Source organism: Hirundo rustica, chromosome 1 (assembly GCF_015227805.2).
Source record: "Hirundo rustica isolate bHirRus1 chromosome 1, bHirRus1.pri.v3, whole genome shotgun sequence".
Taxonomy (NCBI): Eukaryota; Metazoa; Chordata; class Aves; order Passeriformes; family Hirundinidae; genus Hirundo; species Hirundo rustica.
Genome location: NC_053450.1, coordinates 152,512,759 through 152,532,852, shown reverse-complemented (window position 1 = coordinate 152,532,852; position 20,094 = coordinate 152,512,759). Strand labels below are relative to the sequence as shown.

General features: G+C 42.5%; 1 protein-coding gene across 3 annotated transcripts in view; it reads left to right on the top strand.

Moving 5' to 3' along the window:
• The window catches only part of CRHR2 (corticotropin releasing hormone receptor 2), a 138,205-nt gene that overhangs the window by 56,145 nt on the left and 61,966 nt on the right, over nt 1-20,094 (top strand). For all 3 annotated transcript variants that reach the window (XM_040062418.1, XM_040062425.2, XM_040062435.1), the window contains one exon: nt 17,898-17,983. In XM_040062418.1, coding sequence (XP_039918352.1) covers nt 17,898-17,983 — 86 coding nt within the window. The remainder of the gene's footprint in view (nt 1-17,897; nt 17,984-20,094) is intronic.

The window sequence follows — 20,094 nt, the reverse complement described above, 5'->3', positions numbered from 1 at the left end:
AATGCAGGAAAATTCATCCTGATGTATTTTTTGCAAAATTCATCAAGCTTGGCAATACATTTATGAGGGCTGAACGCAGGCTGCTGTCCTAGGGAGAGGGCAAACTCAGGTATTTGAATGGAATTTTGAGTTGGAAAATTTATTCAGTCTCATCTCTGACTGTATTTTACACCAGGTAGAAATGCTTTAAATCCAGCCCATGGTTTATAGCTAAATGCACTCCCTGGTTTTCAGCCTCAGAACAGTCAGGATTCAGAGTGCTGACTCAGAGACATTTTTATCTCTCAGTGAAGTCATGAAGAAATTCTCTCTGCCTGTAGCAGTTATCCTTTCCCAGAACAGAGACACCAGGCTAAAGTGATGTTATTTTTATGTGCAATTCCAGCTCAGTTGTCTCACTTCAAAGAATATCAAAATCAGTCGATTTCCATTGAAACAAAGGCGCTGATCTGTGGTGTCATCATTCCCTACAAACATTTTTAAGCCTCCCTGAAGTTTCTGATGTCATTTGACATGGCATATCCTGTTTGGCACGATCCTTAAATCCCACAGTAATGAGTGTTTCTACCTTCTCTGATGTCGCTCCAGATCTGAGGATCTGTTTCCAGTCTGGTGCCATCAGCTGATTTTTGAGGAGCTGTACTGTGACACCTCCAAGCTTTCCTTTACTAAATGCTCTCCATTCAGCTTCAGGAACTTCAGTTTCTGCCATTTCAGCAACATTTGTGAATCAAATTCCCTCTCAGTTACCACTAGGAAGGTTGTCTGTTAAACTGTTATTCTCTCTAAACTCTCCTACAAATGTGTTCTGTGGAACTCAAGTGTTTCAGTTCTCAGACAAGTCACTTCAACAGATTGTAAACAACACTATTTCAGGAGGGGGAAAAAAGTGTAAGTGGGAAGAAAGTGGTAAAAAAAAAAAAAAAGAGAAAATAGATGTAAAGGAGAGTTTGTAAATGAGCTTGTAATTAAGCAGCATTTCCTGCAGTCTGGTGCATCCTGTGAGTGGTTTTCATAAATTATTTCAGTACAGAGATAACAGAGGCCTTTGGAGTCATTGGCATAAGCATTTTGCTCTGTAAATCTGTCTAAAGAGATGATGGACTCTATTCTTCTCTTAAACTGAACTAAATCCTAAGTACTACTCTGAAGTTCAGTGTTTCTTCCTGACATATTCATGATGTGCCATCATGTAACAGCTAATTACAGTGATTATCTGCATTTCACAGATGATGACCAGAAGAGACTGTTACGTGAGGTATATTGCATCTTGTTATTCAAAAATAACAAGAACAAATTTTAATTACCTTTGTACTGTCATTAGAATAATCTGCTAACTTTCTTCTTTTGATTAATCCAAGGATAAATCCTTGTGCACAGGAAAGGAAGAGCCATTTTACTCCAAACCCTTCATGTGTAACTACTTAAAGAATCTTCTATCTATAGAAAGATTTAGATTCTATTTTAAGAGGAGAAGAGTTTGAGGGTGGTGCATCAAGTGATCTCATTTCACATGATATAATTAAAATCAGCTAGCTGAGAAGGAAAAAAAAATCTTTATAATCATTTAATTTTAAAAGCCATGATTGAGAACTACTCCAGGATGTTGTAGCTGCGTGACAGCAAAGTCATCTTTTACTCACTAACATTTCATCTGGGGACTGCTGTGTGGGAAATCCCTCTTTATGAGGCACAGCAGGGGAAATGAAGGTTCAGCTTTGGGCTCCATAATCAGAGAATCACAGAATGGTTTGGGTTGGAAGGGACCTTAGAGATCATCCAGTTCCAACTCTCCAAGGGCAGGGACACCTTCTACTAGACAAGGTTCCTCAGATCCCCCTCCAGCCTGGCCTGAAACACTCCCAGGGATGAGGAATCTCTGTTTTTGTTATGGATGGGTTTTACAGAATCAGAGAATATCCTGAGATGCAAGTGTCCCACAAGGATCATCCAGTCCAACTCCTGGCCCTGCACAGACACCCCAACAATCCCACCCTGTGCATCCCTGGGAGTGTTGTGCAAACTCTCCTGGAGCTCTGGCAGCCTTGGGGCTGTGCCCATTCCCTGGGCAGTGCCCAGCACCCTCTGGGGAAAGAACCTTTCCTGATCTCCAACCCAAACCTCTCCTGCTTCAAGCCGTTCCCCCATAGCTTATCACCAGAGAGAAAAGATCCATTTCTGCCTCTCCACTGCCTCTCATCAGGGTGTTGAAGACCACGATGAGGTCTCCCCTCAGTCTCCTCCAGCTGAGCAAGCCAAGTGCCCTCATCTTCTCCTCCTATGGCTTCCCCTCCAGACCCTTCACTGCCCTCCTTTGTTTGAGAGTCAGGAGCACTTTTATGTAAAAGCTGTCCTTGCTGTGCTTGTTGTGGCCATCACTCTTTTGGGCTGTGATCTGTGACTGGGGTTTTTTATTTTGTTGGGCACTCTGAAGTCTCTTCACTGTCTGGCTTGGATTGTCACCTAGCCTCCAGTTTCTTACCTAGCCTTAGCTCGCAGGAATTTGGGGAAGGTGCTGTTTTCAGTCACAGCACCACCAGGGTCTGGGTCTCTGCCTGAGGCTTCTGCTGCTGGAAGTGAAGCCAGCGCTGTACAAAACCCCCAGATGCCACTCCTGTAGAAAGACTCTAATTCCCAAGACTCAAAATGGTATTAATCCATCACTACACCTGCTAAAATCATAGAGGGGTCAAATTCCAGACTCAGGAAGTATTAACTTCTCTTCAGGCTGTGGCTTTCTGCATGCTCTGTGTGCACCTCAGGTGACCCTGCCACACCAACCCGTCCTGAAAGAACGTACAGTTCCATTTAGATTTTATTACTGTAGAATTCTTCTAAGCCTAGTGCTAGAAAACTGTAGCACTGAACCTCAAGATCCAAAATAAAGGGGGTTTGTCCATGTGAGGTGGGCTTTATCTCACTGAACTTGAGCTATCTCTGAATGATGACTCCTCAAAGCCTTCTCAACTCCACTTCTGGTCAATAGAGAAAGGTGAAGGGACCAAATCACCCTCTGAGCGTGTCCATCTTCAGCAATAATCCCAGAGGTTTCCACATCTGAACTGTTTCTGTGACTCAAAACAAGTGAGGAAAGCCTTTTATCTCGTCTTGAAGATGGATGGGCTCCTTGGATGGGCTTGGAGAGGCACCACTGCAATACAAGCAAGAGAGGAAGCCTACAGAATTATTTAGGTGTGTTTTGTGAACAGATAATTAGAATGTAGCACTATGGACGTCTGTATCACATTTTGTTACTTTTTAAAAAGCTTTTTTTCCCCTTTTCTATACTCTTCTCCCCCCATCTTGTCTGGAGATAAGGTCTGACCCCACCTCTGGAATTCCATTCCTGCAGGGGTGGCAGATGCATTCCTGAAGGAAGAACTGCAGGTATTCCAGAAGGTCTTTGCTGTTTGGCTTTGCTCTGGGAATAGGAATTGACAGCAGTTGGACGCAGGCTGGGTCTCCCTACTGCAGTGTTTTAAAATAAAATTCATAGGGTAAAAAAGGGAACAAACAGAGCTTAATAGAACAGCACTTCCCTCAGTGCCTTGAGGCACTGCTCCAAAATGAGCATTTCCAGTGGAACTGTTAAGTAATTGCTTATTTTTCTTAGAGAGGAGGCTTGAGCATTTGGATGCTCATTTGTGCAGAGGCTTTATGTTGCACTGCAGGTTTTTTCATGTTCACATTAAATTAAAAGTAGGTCTAAAGTGTCAAGCTAGCATATTTTTCAAAAATATTATGTAGCCATTCCATACCCCATTCACGATGTGCACAGGAGGGTTTTATTGCCATAAAACACAATTCACTGCTCTTCAGATGCAATCAGTATTTCACTCTACCCTTAAAAGAAATAATGAAGTTACCTTTTAATTCATCTATCAAAGAAAACAACTCTAGTATCACCATATCACCTTTCCCACATTTGATACACGAGGCAGTAGTATCTCATTATTACTTGGCAGAGGAGGTCTAAAGCTGAGTTAATTTGAAAAGTGTTTCAAATTTCAGACACTTTTTCATGCACTCTGGATTCTTTGAAGTCCAAAGCTGTTCATCTGTCCATTCCAGCATATTTTTTTTCCCTGTTGTTTGGGGGGGGGGGGGGGGGGGGGGGGGGGGTTGGTGTGGGTGGGGTGGTGGTGGTTTTGTTTTGTTGTTGTTGTTTGGGTTTTTTTTTTTTTTTTGTTTTTTTGTTTTGGTTTGGGTTTTTTCGGTTGGTTTTGTTTTGGTTTTTTTTTTTTTTTCATTTTTGTCATGGTGGTGGTGGTGGTTTTGTTGTTGTTGTTTTGTTTGTTTGTTTTGGGTTTGGGTTCTTTTTGTGTGGTTTTTTTTTGTTGTTGTTGTTTTGTTTTGTTTATTCTACATCACAGTCGTTCATGGCAAGCTTGAGATTTAAGGTTTTATGGTTTGGTACCAAGCAGAATATCAATTAAGTAGTCCTCACTTGACTACCCAGTGGTTAAATATTGCTCAGTCAATTTGCTCTTGGGGAGTTCATTTTGTAGTTGAAAAGGAAATGGCACTGAGGATAAATCTGCCTCAGTGTAAGAGTTGTAATGTATGAGTTTTCAGTAGTTTTTCTTGTCATAAGAGAAGATCTGAGATCTGTTACCAAAGTCAGTAAATGTCTAAATGGCAGCTAAGTGGAAGTGAATAATGAGCACTAAACATCTCTCTGAGGTGAATGAGCACTTCCAAACATATTTTACCTGATCTAATTGCTCTCTTTGTTGAAAGGAGATGGTAATTATATTTTTTTTTAAGAGACCACTTTTTCCATCAAGTTTCTAAAATTTCTCCTGCATTCTCACTGTAAACAACCCATCTTAGTGCCCATCTTCCATGTCAGCATGACAAGAAACCAGCAGGTATTTAGGGGCAAGGAAATACATCTCTGAATGACAGGAGCTTTCTGCAGCATCCTCCTTTCTAGCACTTCATGCAGTTACCTGTATTAAACTAAATCGGGGAAGTGCTGAAGCATCACCAGCTCTTTTATCCTCTTTGGAACACCTGGAACATTTCCTCCACCTCCAGTTCCTGGCTTATGTCCTTGCCGGATGTAGCATTTCTTTAGGGACGGTGTTGGCGTGAGAAGACTGCCCTGCTTCCCTCTTTTATTCTTTAATTTCAATCCTGATCACATTTATTGTGCTGCTTCCAAATCCGTGGAGCCGGTGTTTATGTCAGGACAATATCCCAGGAAGGTGGTACATAAATCTGTGGCTGGTTAAACCAGCAAATTTGAGGTTTGGAAACTTCAGTTCTAGCTTTGAAGAGATGTTCATATCAGCTTTAGAAAAAAGGTGGAAAAGTGAAGTATAGGGAAAGAATGTTGAGGAAAACACTGAGCTGAATTGAGACAGTGACAGGTGTCATTTTAGTGCTCTGAAAGGGCACTTTCATAGAATATTGGGAAGGGGGGGGGGGGCTGTTCTTTCTTTTTGTTGTATTGTGAGGAGATTTATATGAGAAGCCTAAGGTAACTGCCCTGAATGTAAAGCTGTGCAGGGTTCAGTGCCAACGTGAGATGATTTATTCTTTTCCATCCACATCCTTATCATCACAGAACTGCATGGAGAATTAATACCCCTGCTTTCCTCCAGTTCCCAGAGCTGTTTGAGTAGAACAGGCAGCACTGATATCACAGATATGCACGTCTTTAAAAGATGTGTGTGATGATGCTGGAGCTGCCACACCGTGTTTGCCAGGGTGCAGTGAACCCAGAACCACATGGGATGGTTCAGAGATGGCCCACTTATCATTCCTGCCTGAAATATGCCCAGGATCTTAAGATTCACCAGGGAGTTTAGCCAAGAAATGAAGCTGGTGAAATGCTTTACTTAGACTGTCACAGCATGTGCTGACAGTGTTTTATGTGCTATAAAATTAGATTTTAAAATTCCCTTTCTCCCCCCCATGCCATTTCAAACCCCCCAAGAGACAGTAATTGCCAGGTGATAAGAAAGCACCTTCCCACATAACAGAAGGCTTTCCAAATGAGAGGTGTGTTGTACTAATCAGGTTATGGCAGGGGAACAGCCTCTTTACCTCTTTTGCAGAAGATTATTCAAGGTCTTCCTGGCCAACAAGTGATCACTCAGCTCCTTGTGCATGGGGGAATCTCTTGTGGAGGATCATCTATGTGTGGGCTGGGAGATGTCTTTGGAATCTGAGCTGAAACAGAGACCCAGGAGCAGTGCAGACTGTCCCATCTCACTCTCAGAGAACCAAAGTCATATCTCTGATCTGCCTTCTCTGTTTGATAAGGCACTGTGGGCATGGAAACAGCCCTTCCAGAACAATATGGTCCTTCACAGTCCCCTCTTGAAATTAATCTCGTACTTCTTCACTTCCTTTTTGATATCACTTGCAAACCAAATTTCCTGGTGTCTGTACAGCACTAGAAAACATTATATGAAATATTATTTCTCTCGGGTTTCTTGTCTCAGTTAAAGTTTCAATGCACGCTGTCCTGGAGGGAAGGGCTGGCACATGGTTCATATTCCATGCTGTATTTTGGGAAAGTGTACAAATGCAGCAGTGGAAGCAGCAATATAGTGTATGGAAAGGGGAGCCTGGGGGGTTTAAGCAGTTGATGAACTTTTGAATCTGAGTAGGTGCATCATCAGCCTTGCAAATGCTTATCTACAAACTCAACTGTTTCCTGCTGCCCTTCTTACCAGAGAAAGCTTCTCTGCACACTGAGTCCTCCGTAGCAGTGCTATGCTGGGTGATTAATTCAATAAACTTCTTGGCACTATTTTCAAGGATGGGAAGAGAAAAAACTGAGAGGGAGGCAAAATTGGAGCTCAAAAGCCCAGTGTTCCTCATTATAATTTCTTTAATGAAAGTTTCCTGTTCCTCATTGTGTCTGTGTAAGAAAGATCTGAGCTGGGTGTTGCTTTTCTCCTGTCAAGAGCTGTTTTTAAACCTTGTCACCCAGTGGGAGAAGGAATTTATGTGGAGGGACAACCCATAGAAAATGTAGCACTATTAGTGTCTGTAAAAGGTTTTTGAGACTTGGGATTCTTGTATTTCCCTGTATCTGCAGGGACTTTACTTTCTCATCTCAAACAAACCTACTCTGTGATGGCCTAAAGAAGCTGTTTTATAACCTCCACATCTGCAATCTCCACAGTCAAAATTCAGCCTCTTGATGTTGCTGAATATTTTGCTCATCCTGTAAAATTGCATGGTTAGGGAAGGGGTTGCATTCAGACACCTCAGGTGCACTTCACAGAAACTGGGAGAACTTGCCCATTCTCATCCCCTTTTTAAGCTTACATTATTAGAAGGGGAAATGTGGTCCAGCAAAATGGGCTCATATCTGCCAAGAAACATCTGGAATTTTTTATGTTCCTATATTAGGCTTAGCTCTAAAAGCTGCCAGGGGCTCCTTTGGCAAATGGTCACCCGTCTGATGTCTGCAGGCTTTTTTTTGTCTTGCAGACAGTCTGTGTCTTGCCTGCCTTCTCCAGATGAGTATTTTAGGCTTGGGGAAGACACGGAGCTTCCTGGCAACCACACACAGCACGAGCTGACAGCGGCGTGTGTTGTGTCCCAAGACGTGCAAGTGCGACAGGACCTGTCTGAATCCTCCTGTAGGGCTGTGATTTTCCAAAAAGCGAGGATTTGTAGAAAATGCTGGATGTATGATCTGGACCATGGTTTGAAATGAAAAAAATAAATATATATATATATATATATATATAAAAAAACAACAAACAAAAACCAAAACCAGCTAACAAAGAAAATCCCTGTAAGGCCAAGCAACTGTTGTGGTTCCTGATGGGCATTCCAGTGGTGCAGGCAAACCCCCAGTGCTGACTCAGGGATAATAATCAGGTTTTGCAGATCCTCCTGGCCTTTTAACCCGACTCATCCTCTCTGTTGTGTGTGGTATTTTCTCTCACCTTCCTGGCTTGCTCTTATTTTCTCTCCTGTGCGCTGCTTTCCTCTCACAGCCTCTGCTGCTGGACCAGAGGTTTCATGTGAATTCCTTGTCAAAAGGTGTTTGAACCTTACCAGCCAAATATCACACAAATGGGTGCATTTTGGAACCTGCTCTCATCCTTCCTTTTCTCAGCCACCTATCTCATTATTTTTGCAGAGTTCTGAGAGCAGGTAAGGATTACTACAGTGACTCTGTTCCATCACGAGTCATTCCTACAGCTGCTGTGCTTTGCTTTTGTGACTGCAACTCATGAATTCCTGAATAAATTCCAGGCAGTGAAGGCTCAGTGAGAAGAGCATTGCTTCCCACATCCCCACTTTGCTGAGGCAAAGACTAAAGTAGAGGGAGGCTGCACGCACTCCTTTCTTTCAAGTGGTTGTGCAAATTGTCTTCTCGAGTCATTTGTCCTTGGCTCCAGCCTCCAACTCCTTTCCTCTCCCTCTCCCTCCAGTGTTAATCACTCTCAATTCCACAGTGCTTTACTACAGGTAATAAAGTACAGTTACACCTCTCATTATCATCGCAGCCTCTCTGTGCATTCGGTAATTACGCCAGGTGACTAATTGAATTTTGAATTTCAGCTAAGAAGCAATTACCATAAAGATCAGACATCGTTACCAGCCTGTGCCCTGCCAGCCTTCCAGAAGGGGGTTAGGGAGGGAGTTTCATGGCTCTGCGCTCTCCTGGTCTGTCAGACTCAGAAACAAATTGTGCTGCAGCCCTGGGTGATGCCTTTCCTCCTCCTGGTGCTCTGCAGGAGTTCACAGGCGCTACACAACAAAAGGAGGATTGATGACCTGTTGGATAACCAGCTTGAAGGACGTTTTCTCGGACTGCACCTTTCTCCCACGTGTGTTTTTTGAGTAGCTGTGTAGGTGGAAGTTCCCTCTCCGTGTAGGTGGAAGTGTTCTGGGCTGGGGAATCTTTCCTAGTAATTTGAGCACGATCCGTGCAAACACAAGTTGGATGCCAGCCTGCCCCTGAAAACAATTGAATTACCCAGAGTCAAATGAGGGAAGTCTTTAAACATAAAGTGATTGTTCCACATCAAATGACGGGCCCATCCAGGCCAATGTTTTGTTTATCCTAAGCACCTAAATTTAGGAGTGATGATGCTTCTATTTGCTGTAGGTGATTAAATCCCTGCTGCTGTCAATGTGGAGTCAGTGGAAGAACAACTCATCTCCATAAAGTAAATGGACATGTGTCCTTGTAGGACACAAAAGAAAGAACGAAAGAAGAGACTCTAAATATTTCAGAAGGCAAAGAGTATAGAAAAGGCTTTATTATCTAATTTTTACTACCTTTTATAAGGTGTTCTAATACAGACTTAACATGATTGGTGAACAGGAACGACACTTCTCTAATTCCACTGGTGAAACCAGAGAAACAACAATACACTGCCTGGAGAAAGTTTGTTTTGGGAGAGGATAATTGTTCACCAAGTTTGTTTTGGGAAGAAGCTTTCTCAAGAAATTTTCCTTTAGGAAAAAGTTAGCAGCTGCTAGCAGGCTGAAATCTATCAGACCCAGAAATATGAGGCCCACAGCCATGGATCAGCTGAATCTGTCTAGACTGTGCTGGCTGCAATCCTGGGATCAATTAATTAGCTTAAATTTGGGGATTTAGTGTGGTTTGATGGCCTGGATTGAGTAGATACCATGGAGATGACAGGCGACCTCAAACAGTGCTGGATGTCTCTCTGGCAGCAGGGACTTTGTAAACCTTCACTCACACATGAGCATCTGCATCAGGACATCTGAGTTTAAATGTCTTAATCTTGACCTGGTCTGTAGAGAGCAATGTGAGAATAGGATGAGTACAAAGAAAGACTCTCCTGGGTGTTCTTGTAGTTTCCAGCAATCCAAATGTCAGTGATTTGTTGAAATACAAATGATGTCTGTGCATCTTCTTTTGTGTGTGATACCTGGCCTTTCAGGAGAGATTGATTTGAGTGACTGTGTGTGGAAATAAGCCCAGCATGAATGTTAGAATTTTATTTTGCAACAGGTTTTTGGGGAGTCATACAATTTCTGGTTTCTGTTTGGCCAGAAGTGAAGAAGTTTGGGTTGCGAGTTTGCTTTGACTTTTACATTTTGTTGGGCTTTTTTATTTTTTTCTCTATTTTATTTTTTTTTTCATGTGCTGAAAACCAGGAGAAGAAGGGAAAAGATGATAACCTGAGGAACTGTGCTTTGTAATCTCCCTCTTTTATCTTTCTTCTTAAAGATACGTGGAGGTCTGAGCTGGAAACCTTTGTGCTCACACCTGGGGATGTGCTGTCTCAGGGATTTACCTGCAGACTGCACGAAGCCTTGGGAGGCTGCAGGCAGGATTAACCAAGCTTTTGTCAGGTGCTGCTGCGCCTCTTCACTGGGTTTTCTCTCCCTGTCTTCTGGGTGTTCCCTCAGCTGTTCCTGTAACAGCCCAGCCCTGACATTTCAGAACAAAGAAATTCCTCAATCACAAGCCATGAAATAATTCTTAAGGAAATTACTATTATATAGGGAAAATTGTTATGTAATTGAATAATAATTCTTTTATTATTTGGTTATTAATAGGAGGGTTATCACAGGAGCTTATGAGCAATTTGGGGTGAGGAAGGCAGCTTCCAGGATGATTCGCAAATTATCCTTCTGGTGATTGTCCTGAGAAAGGGCAAGTTTGGGAATTGCCTGCCACTGCCCACAACTCAATCCTGAAACAATTCAAAATAAAGCCATGAAGAAACAGAGCATTTGCTATAAAATAACTGTATTTTATGGAACAGTTTTTGGTAACCCTGGAGGCATGAGGAGTGAAAAATCCTGCAAGAAATTGTTTTTCCCGAGGTGAACTGTGTGGGGGTCAGAAAGTCAAACAGAATGTGTGGGATTTTCTTGTGAGAAGTTTTACATTAGCAGGTATTTCATTGAACAAGGTTGAAAAGAGTCAGTTTTCTGATAGTTCTGCACAATTCAGTCTATGGGATCTTTCTAATGTCACTGCTGGCTGCCAGGAGCCCCAGCCTGGGGCAAGGAGAGTTCAAGACCAGGTTGGACAGGGCTTGGAGCAACCTGGGACAGTGGAAGGTGTCCCTGCCCATGGCAGGCGGTGGCACTGGATCATTTTTAAGCCTTTTCCAACCCAGAATATTCTGTGATCCTCTGTACAAACAGAACTGAGGTGCACTCAATCTTTGTAGGGTGCCTCGGGCTCAAAACCCAGAGAAATGTGTTTCTCAGCTCTGAAGGAGCCTGGAGCACTTCTAAACTTCTGAAAGGTTCTGTTCCTGCCTTTGCTTTTGACCTGTTCTGTGACCTGGGTGAATCACTTGAGCTCTTCAGCAGATGGGAAATCGATGCAGCAAGTGAGCATAATTAGGCTGCTTGAGCTTCTTGTAAACCTTTTTAGGATTTCTTGGCAAAGGAAAACAATAGAAAACTCATCAAGGTTCCCAATGTTCTTGAAAGCCTGAGGACATCAAGCTGAGCCAGACAGAGATGAGTTTAGAAATATTTTTCTAGGGGAACATTTCTTTCCTAAATTATGATTTATCTGCCTTCCATGACTTTTCTATAAGTGCATTATATTTCTGTACAAGTTCAAAAAAAACCAAAAAACCCAGCTGTGACATCCAGAGAAAACCTCTTGGCTTTCAGGTTGATGTTGGCTGATGTACAAAGCAATAAGCATCAGTTGGATAACTGTTCTTGCCTCTCCTTATTTTTGTCAGAATATCCCTCATTCACAAATAAAAGATGTGGAGAGAGATTATTTTTAATTTTTTTTCCCAGTCTCCTGGATGTCACAATTATGCCGCTGTCACTTAGGATTTCTAGAAATAGCAAGCAGCTGTCCTGGTGCTTTGTGAATCCTACCTGGCTCGAGCTTGTCACTGCAACAATCAGAAAAAAATAAAGCACCAAAGTGGAAGGGTGGCACATGAATAAATATTTTATAGCCCCATGATTCAGCCCCTATTTTTAGAAGCTTGCTGTTTTTCTGAGGCTTTGAAAAGGGGCTAAGAATAGTCTATACATGAAGTGATGTGTGCCTTATGCAACACGAGGTTTTTTCTGCCTCATTTGATCTGACTCCTATGAAATCTGGGCATCCAATCTCAGGAATTTGTATCATGAAGTTCCTGTTGGATTTACTGGGGATCATGGTGGATAAATGCCCAAGAGAAATTTTTTTTTGCTTGATACCAAGCAAAATGTCTTATTTTGAACATTGAATGAATAAAAATTGTTTGGAGGAGACACTGGGAGAATTTTGCAGTGTCCCAGTGATTAGAACCCCCTGTAAAAAAGGAATCCTTTAAACTGGGTTTGAATTCCTCATGAAACCCAACATAGGAGGAGACCAGAGTTGAACTCCATGTTGTGAGCTCCTGGTCTACAACATTCAACAGTGGGGTATTTTGGGTTGTTTTACTGCTGTGTTCTTTCAGTGTATCTAAAATTTTTCTTCAAGTGGTAAAACTTGGGTCCAATTTACATTTTCCAAACTTGTCGAGTGATCTTTGCTGCCCCAAAACTGTGTATTTCAAAATCCATTTAATCAGCCCAGAAGATGTCATCCAGCTTTAATCACGGCACAGAAACAAAGCAGGTTTTCTCCGCTGTCTCTCCTGATTTTACAGACCAGCATATCACAGAAACTATTTTAATTTATAACTAAGGGAAAACCTCACTTACTTGGGCCTGCTTTCCATTGGAAAATTTGGCATAAACACCTTCGTGCTGGGGGCACCGTGGGCTGCTGTGCTGTGCCCTGAAGCCAGAGTAGGAAGGGATTGGTGAGATGTGGACAAGGCTGGCTGCAAGCTGATATTCTGAAATTACAAGGTTGAAATCCTCCTGTGACAAATACGCAGAACTAACCTACCCTGAAAAGGATGGCAAATTGCTCAGCTCAGTCAGAGGGCAGCACAGGAGCAAAACCAGTTCAGTAATTTCCTTAAAAAGTCAGGGAAAAAATATAGATCTAGGATATCAACAAAAAAGAATCACGGTGGAGAGATTTACCAGACTGTCTGTAATTGTTTTACAAAATAATTACTGAAAATTCTTGGGGCTTCCACTTTCTAATCTGCACTGAACAAGTCCTGTGGCAAGGGAGGTGGATGATGTGACCCACTGTGCTCTAGCAAGGTGTTCATTGCATCTCTGAGTCTGCCACAATCGCTCCTAACCCGACTTCCCAAAGCCCTGAGTGTTCTAGGGCGTGTGCTCAGTGGGGGTTCTGGTTTTCTGATTGATGGACCCTTCATTTCAGCTCAGCTGACAGGATCAGCAAGCTGTCAAAGCAGTCACATACCCTCAGCTCAGCGCTTAACAGCCTCTCTTATTTATTTATTCATTTTTCTGTTTATTCCCTTCACTCCAGCAGCTGATGAACTTGCCTCAAGATTCCACGGCCACTCTGTAGAATGCAGGAGATGAAAGGCATAAATAGCCAGAGAAGTCAGATTTCCATTTTAATGATAACTGGAAGTGTAAACCTTGTCAAAAAGCCATCTTCATGCAACATGGCAAGACAAGTCAAATCTCTTTGAAAACCAGCTTAGTTCCAGTTGTCAGGGACAAGATCCATTATAGCAGTGCCTGCATGCAGTGTCTGGAATTGTCTTTCACTCACTAATGACTGGGAGGAAGTGATGAACTTCCTGCTGAGAATGACATCCACTTACCTTTACCCTGTGCTCCTGTCTCCTGTTTGTGTCATGCTTTTAATGGACTTTTACTGACTAAACACAAGCCTGCCACCAGGCCAATCCATACATATTGAATTACCACTACCTGAAAGGCTTTGTGTTCTTCAACAGGGTCAATAACAAAAAAAAAAAAAAAAAAGAAAAAGAAAAAAGAAAAATACAAAAATAACACTCATCAAACACTTGGCTTTACATACCCCATTCGGAAATGCAGCATCGTTTGCAGATAGAAATGAAATTAAGGGCCAGGTTTTACCTCATAAACCGATGTAGAACATTGTACCTGAGCTGTTTTAAAGCTGTTCCAGAAGATGATTTTATGCAGTTAATCACAGGGTGGCTGAGATCTGGTCCAGCCCCCCTCCAGGGCCACCTGCAGCCAGTTGCCCAGGAGCATGTGTTAAAAAGTTTTTAAGTATCTTCAAAAATGGAGACCCCACAACCTCTCTGGGCAACCTGTTCCAGTGTTCTGTCACCCTCACAGCAAAAAGAAGCCAGTGGATTCCTAGGAGCAGACAAATCACAGTTGGGATGAAAAATATTGGGTTTGCTGCTCCATTTTCTGTTTAGATGTGCAGTGAGGGCTCTTTAAGAGTCTCTGGCAGTGCTGTTAGTAAAGTGTAATAAATCGGGGTGGAGTTCATTTTACATGACTTTAGATGACTAGAAGACACATTTCTGTTCGGGATAAAGGTCCTTGAGCTGATTTGGGAAAAACTGCTCTCATCCCATGCAAGTTTTCCCAGAATTATTCTGGTAATACTGGTGCTGAGTTGCAGGGAGGCTGAAGAGAGTTATGGGAAAACTGGAAACAGAGTTTGGATGTCTCCTCCCCTTTATCAAACACCAGAGTGGGAGGAGTCCCTCAAAACAAATAAATAAAAGTCTGTGAGTTTCTCTCGTGTCCTCCCATGTCAGATGAAAATCATTCTCCATTGTTATTGATGTATGGGCTTAAATCTGGGTTGTTCAGCTTCTTTTTATTGAAACAACAAATGTGCTGGAGTTTCTTAAAAGTCCTTTTTGCCCTGAAAACAGAGTTGTGATTATTACAGTCTGGGGGGTTTTTTTGTGTGTTTTTGTTTGTTTGTTTGTTTTGGTTTTGTTTTTTTGATAAATGCAACACTGATTTTCTTCTGCATTCAAGGAACTTTTGCTCTCCACCTTGAATTTGTCACTTGCTCTGAAATGGTTCTGCTCCACTAAGAATAAAGTTCAGGCTCTGTATAGCGTGGGTATGTGGGTATGTGTGTATAAATACATAAAAGTGAGACATTCCTGTAGGTGTTTGATTGTTTATCTGGATTTGTTCTGTGAAGATCTGTAAAATAACAGACTGAGCTGGACTTTGCTGGAGTCAGGGAGAATTTGGTATCCCAGTTGTATTCCTGCCAAGGCTTTGCTGTAACCATGCTCAGATCGTTGGCTTACCTTTTTGTGACATGGAATGGAGTTTTTCAGGGGTGGAAAACTCCATTTTACATCACATAAAAAAAACCCTTTTACATCCTCTTGGAGTCCAGGAGAACTGCAAATGCTGCTGCTGCTGTTGCTGTTGTGTCTCTGGGCTCTGCCTGCTGTCCTTGGCTTTCCTGGTGGAATAAACTCTGATCAGCACCCCTGAGTCAGCCCTTAGGGGAAGTAGAACACTGCATTTGTAGCCTGGAGGGGTTGAAATACCTCCAGAGAAAGCTGGAAACCCTGAGCACTTCTGGATATTTCTTGCTGGTCAGGCAGTTCCCTTTTACCTCCCTGCCTGCCTCCTGGACTGATGATTAAACAGAAGAAACCAAGAGCCACAAATCTACAAGAAAAGGAAATCAGCATTTTTAAAGTGAAGAAGAGGCCATAGACTGAGGCACAGGAGTGAATATTGGATGATGTGTCAAGAGCTCTGTGCGTAAAATCTGAGTGCTGCCTGTGCCATCCGGAGTCATCCACTGCTCGTTGTTCATTTGCATGAACATTAAATCTCCTTCTCTGGTTGTGTTATACAAGTGCAAGTGCACAGAGAACAGGAATAACCACACGTGGCAGTCACCAAATCTTTGGTGTATTCCTTCTTGAGAATAATGCCAGGAGGGAAAGGGAAATTATAAGAAGAGAAAGTATGCTGACATACTTTCTTCACTGTGTCATTTGTCTAGGAAAATGAAATTCACCACAATTGTTTTTCGACTGGGAAAAAAATAGCGCTAGTACCTTTATTTTTTTATTATTAGCTTTTTTTTTTTGCCCTAGAAAGATCATGTAAGTGTTCTTTTCTTCTTGGGTGTTCATTGTTTGTTTCTAAAGTGGAGTTCTCCATTATGGGTTTTTTGGGTTTTTTTTGGTGACAATCATTAAGAAAAACCTGAACTTAATCCAGTGGCTTTCTGCACACAGTGCATGAACAGGAGCTGCTTCCTCCAGGTGCCTCCAGTGAGGCTCTTACCTCACCCACTAAATGAAGTGTTTCTTCTTTAAAGCACTGCCTAAAAGAGCTGCATTATCAAAAGAGAGAAGAAAGAAAGATAAAGGAAGAGAGGGAGGGAGGAGGAAAGGAAAAGGAAAGGAAAAAGGAAAAAGAGGAGAGAAAGAGAGAGAGAAAGAGAGGAAAGAAAAGAAAGAAAATATCTTTATTGTGGGGTATAAATTGGTAATGACAACTACAGTTTGGAATGAGAGATTCCCAGGATCAAGATCTGCTTGCTGCTGTTGTTTCTGAGAAGTGACTGATAGTGGAGAAGATGCTGGATGAGAGAAATTCAGAGTTTGATTTTGCCCCTCTGTTCATCCCCTCACTGTGTGGGAGATGTGCTGTGACAGCTCAGAGAGCTGCACTAATGTGGGTTGGATGCTGCCAGCGCCTCACAGGGTGGATTGTGTTTGTGCTCTCCACAGCTGAGCTGGAGGGGTACAACCAGGGAAGATGAAGAGTCAGAATGAGTAACACAAGGTTTTGAATGAATTAAAGAGGGGTTTGAATGAATAAAAGAAGGATTTCATATGAGCAGTACCCTAGAAGTGGGACTCAACATCCAACTAAGCATCAGCTCATCTGGAGAGTCGGGAGTTAGCTACAGAGGCTCAACATCAGCAACAATTCTGCACAGGGAGCTTCAGCACTGGCCAAGGGAGGGAAAAAAATAGGCTTTTACGGTTGTAAATCAGATCCTACCACCTAAATCTCATTCAGAATGTTTTGTTTTGTTTGGCCTCATTGCTCCAAAAAAAACCCAAAAAACCAAACAACAAAACAAAACCAAAAAAAAACCCCACAAACAAACAAAAAAACAGTGAAGAAGTGCAAATAGACAGGAGCAATATAAAATTCAGCAATCTGTGTGCATATGGTGTCACCTGGAGCATTTGCGGGGACTGTTACTTGTTGACTTCTCTGTAAGAAAAGACACCTTTTTCAAAAGTCTCTTTACCTTTTTCAAAAGTTCAAAAGCACCTTTTCAAAAGTCTCTTTACCTTTTTCAAAGGTTGGTGTCAGCAGCACATTTAGGACCATTTTGATTTTCCTGCACTAAATGACCATGGCAGAGGCCCAAAAAGGAATTGGGTAAAGGGCAGCAACAACATCATGAAGAGTCCATCAGGAAATTGCCTTTATTTGTCCTTTGGGGATCTTTCTGTATTTCCTGTTTTATTTTAATTCACTTGTTTCTAAGAAACAGTTCAAAATAAGAATGGAAAAAAAGCCCCAAGAACTTCTTGGGCTTGGGATTGGATGTGCCTTTGATGAATGGCGGAAGGTTTGTACAGGAAAACTTCAGTTTTCTCTCGGAATTCCTTGGGATGAAGAGAGTGCTTGCCAGAAATTGAACTTTCCTCTTCACCCCAGCATTGCCACATGTAGCTCCCAGAGCCCTGCAGGGTGACGTTGAATTTGGACATTAAATCTGTGCTTCAGGAATTTGTGATTTTCACCTGTGATCTGTGAGAACCTTGGGAAAACACCGGAAATGGTTTCAGTTGCAATGTTCTCATACCTTTGCTATTCTGAATTCTTATTCTGGATGAAAAAACTATTCATAGATAGCTTTAAATACTCATTGTCTGTAGATGTGTTGGTTGTTTATTTCTCCTCTTCTCAGTGGGTTGCTCCTGTCCTCATAGAGGTGGGATAAGTTGATTTGCCTTGTAAATAATCTGTTCTGTCAGTCTTTTCTTGAACCTGTGAAATGTCTAGGCTGTTTCAAGTCCAGCACAGAGTGTTCATCTCTCTTTTATTTTGGTCTGTACCAGGAAATGCCTACAGAGAGTGCCTGGGCAACGGGACATGGGCTTCCAAGATAAACTACTCTCAGTGCGAGCCTATTCTGGATGACAAGGTCTGTATTTTTCCCTTCATACTTCTCAATGACATTTCTCAGCATAAATGAGTGCAAATCTAAACTTAAGGTTAAAGTGCTAATTTGGGGCATCTGAGAGAGATTCCATTTCTGTCTCTACAAGAAAACCTCCCTCTAAATTGAGGCAAATCACTTATTCTCTCTCCATATCCCCTGCTCACATGGTTTTTCAAAAAGGATGCTTTATCTCGCTCTGTCCCTGATGATGTGTGTTTATGCAGATTATTCCTAGCTTTGTTCAGAGCCTACAGCTGCTACAGTAAATGTTAGTAATAATAACAATAAGACCTAAAGCCTCTTCGGCTAAAAAAATAAGTTCAACCAGCTGATTCCACCCTATATCTGTCCATTCTGAGGTCTCATTGACAACTGACCTTTACAGATATGAATGTCATTTCTCCTTAAGTAAATATGTAAAGGGGCAGCAACAGAAAAAAAAATACATAAAAATTAGACTCAGGACCCAGCTGTCTTTAAGAGATGGAACCAGTCTTGCATGACGTAGGACTTAACAGATTTAAATTAGCATATGGGGTTAAGTTCCTTCAGAAGGGCTGTGCGGATTTATGCAAATCCCTTTTCTTTCCAGACGTCTCAGAGACATCATAGACATTCACCCTCACACAGATCAAGCCTTCAAGCCCTTCATACTCTTCCTCCTGTGTTGGGTGCTGTGGTGGGACGCAACCCCACAAAGGCTTTGTGCTGTCTCTGCCAGGAGTGGCTTTTCCCTCTAGGAGCCAGGGTGGAGCCCAGCAGCTCAGACCGGTTTGTTTTGGGGTTCATTCAACTCATTCTGTCCCTGTAGTTGTGCCATGCCAGGGACAGAGAGGAGGAAGATGAGATCCCACATTTAGTGGGACTCTCTGGAGTGGTGCTGCCCCCCAGACAGCCTGGATGTGCTTTGGCTGTGGTGCATCCATCCTGGAAATCCACGTGCTTGGTCAGTGTGGGTTCTCACCAGTGAATCAGAAAACAAGTAACAACTGCTGAGGAGGAGCTATTCTTACCCCTTCCAATTTAATCCCCCCTCCTTTTCCTAGAGGCTCCCAGGAGTTAAGCCAAGTTGTGCCAGTACCTGACTGCTGCCCAGAGGGACGTTCAAGGTGTTCTGGCACGGTGGAGGGGCTCCCATGGCAGTTTAGGCCAACCTAAGCTGGCACCACCCCAGTGCAGCCCCTCCTTACAGTTCATTCCCATTTAAAATGAAAAGCTAACTTGCTGTTGGGTCATTCTTTTTGGATGAATCAGGTCCCTAAACCATCTCAGTGCGTTGTTGCAGGAGTGCTGAGGCCAGCAGCAGACAGGGGACTGGGAAGGGCAGACTGACCGTGCCTTAAAAATGTGCAGGAGAGGGGATGCGGGAGCAGCCAGCGCTGATTTGGAGAACAGGGAGCGGAGCTGGGCAAGGACTCGGTGTCTGTGATGTGCTTTAGGTGGTACAGGAAACCCTGAGCTGGGAGCAGTGAGCTGCACCCACTCAGGAAAGCGCTGCTGCATTTTAATAATGCTCATTATGTGTTTGCAAGGCTCCCAACAGTGGCTGGAGAAGTGTTGTGAGGATCCTAGAGGATGGGATTATTCCCTTTACTCTGTTTTTGCTTTTAAAAACTTTGCAGCTATGGTGATAGCTTGAAACTCCTTAAATAGCGTGTTTCTTAAACAGATGAAAGTGCAGATGTTCCCCCACCCTTGCTTACAGAGGCTTAAAAACTCATTTATTAGATCTTTAAAGATTTGTGACAAGCTTTGCAGATATTAATATTTGTGAATATTTTTGAAATCTCTCATAATGCTCAGTGTTACAGATGAATACTTTGTGATCTCAAAAGCAAAACAAAACAAAACAAAAGAATAGAAAAAAGGAACAATCCCCACAGATTTGCTCCATTTTGATTAAAGGTGAGATTCAGGCACACAAGCAGGTCTGTTATTTATTGAGTTTAGCAAATGCTAAACACCAGCTGGTGGGTAATGCCCTGTGATTTGTGTTTATTTTTAATTCAAAAAACCCAACACTGCTTTTAAGCTTGACCACTCACAGGCAGAGTGCTAAAGAATCACATGGTTTCAATTCAGTGATTGATGAC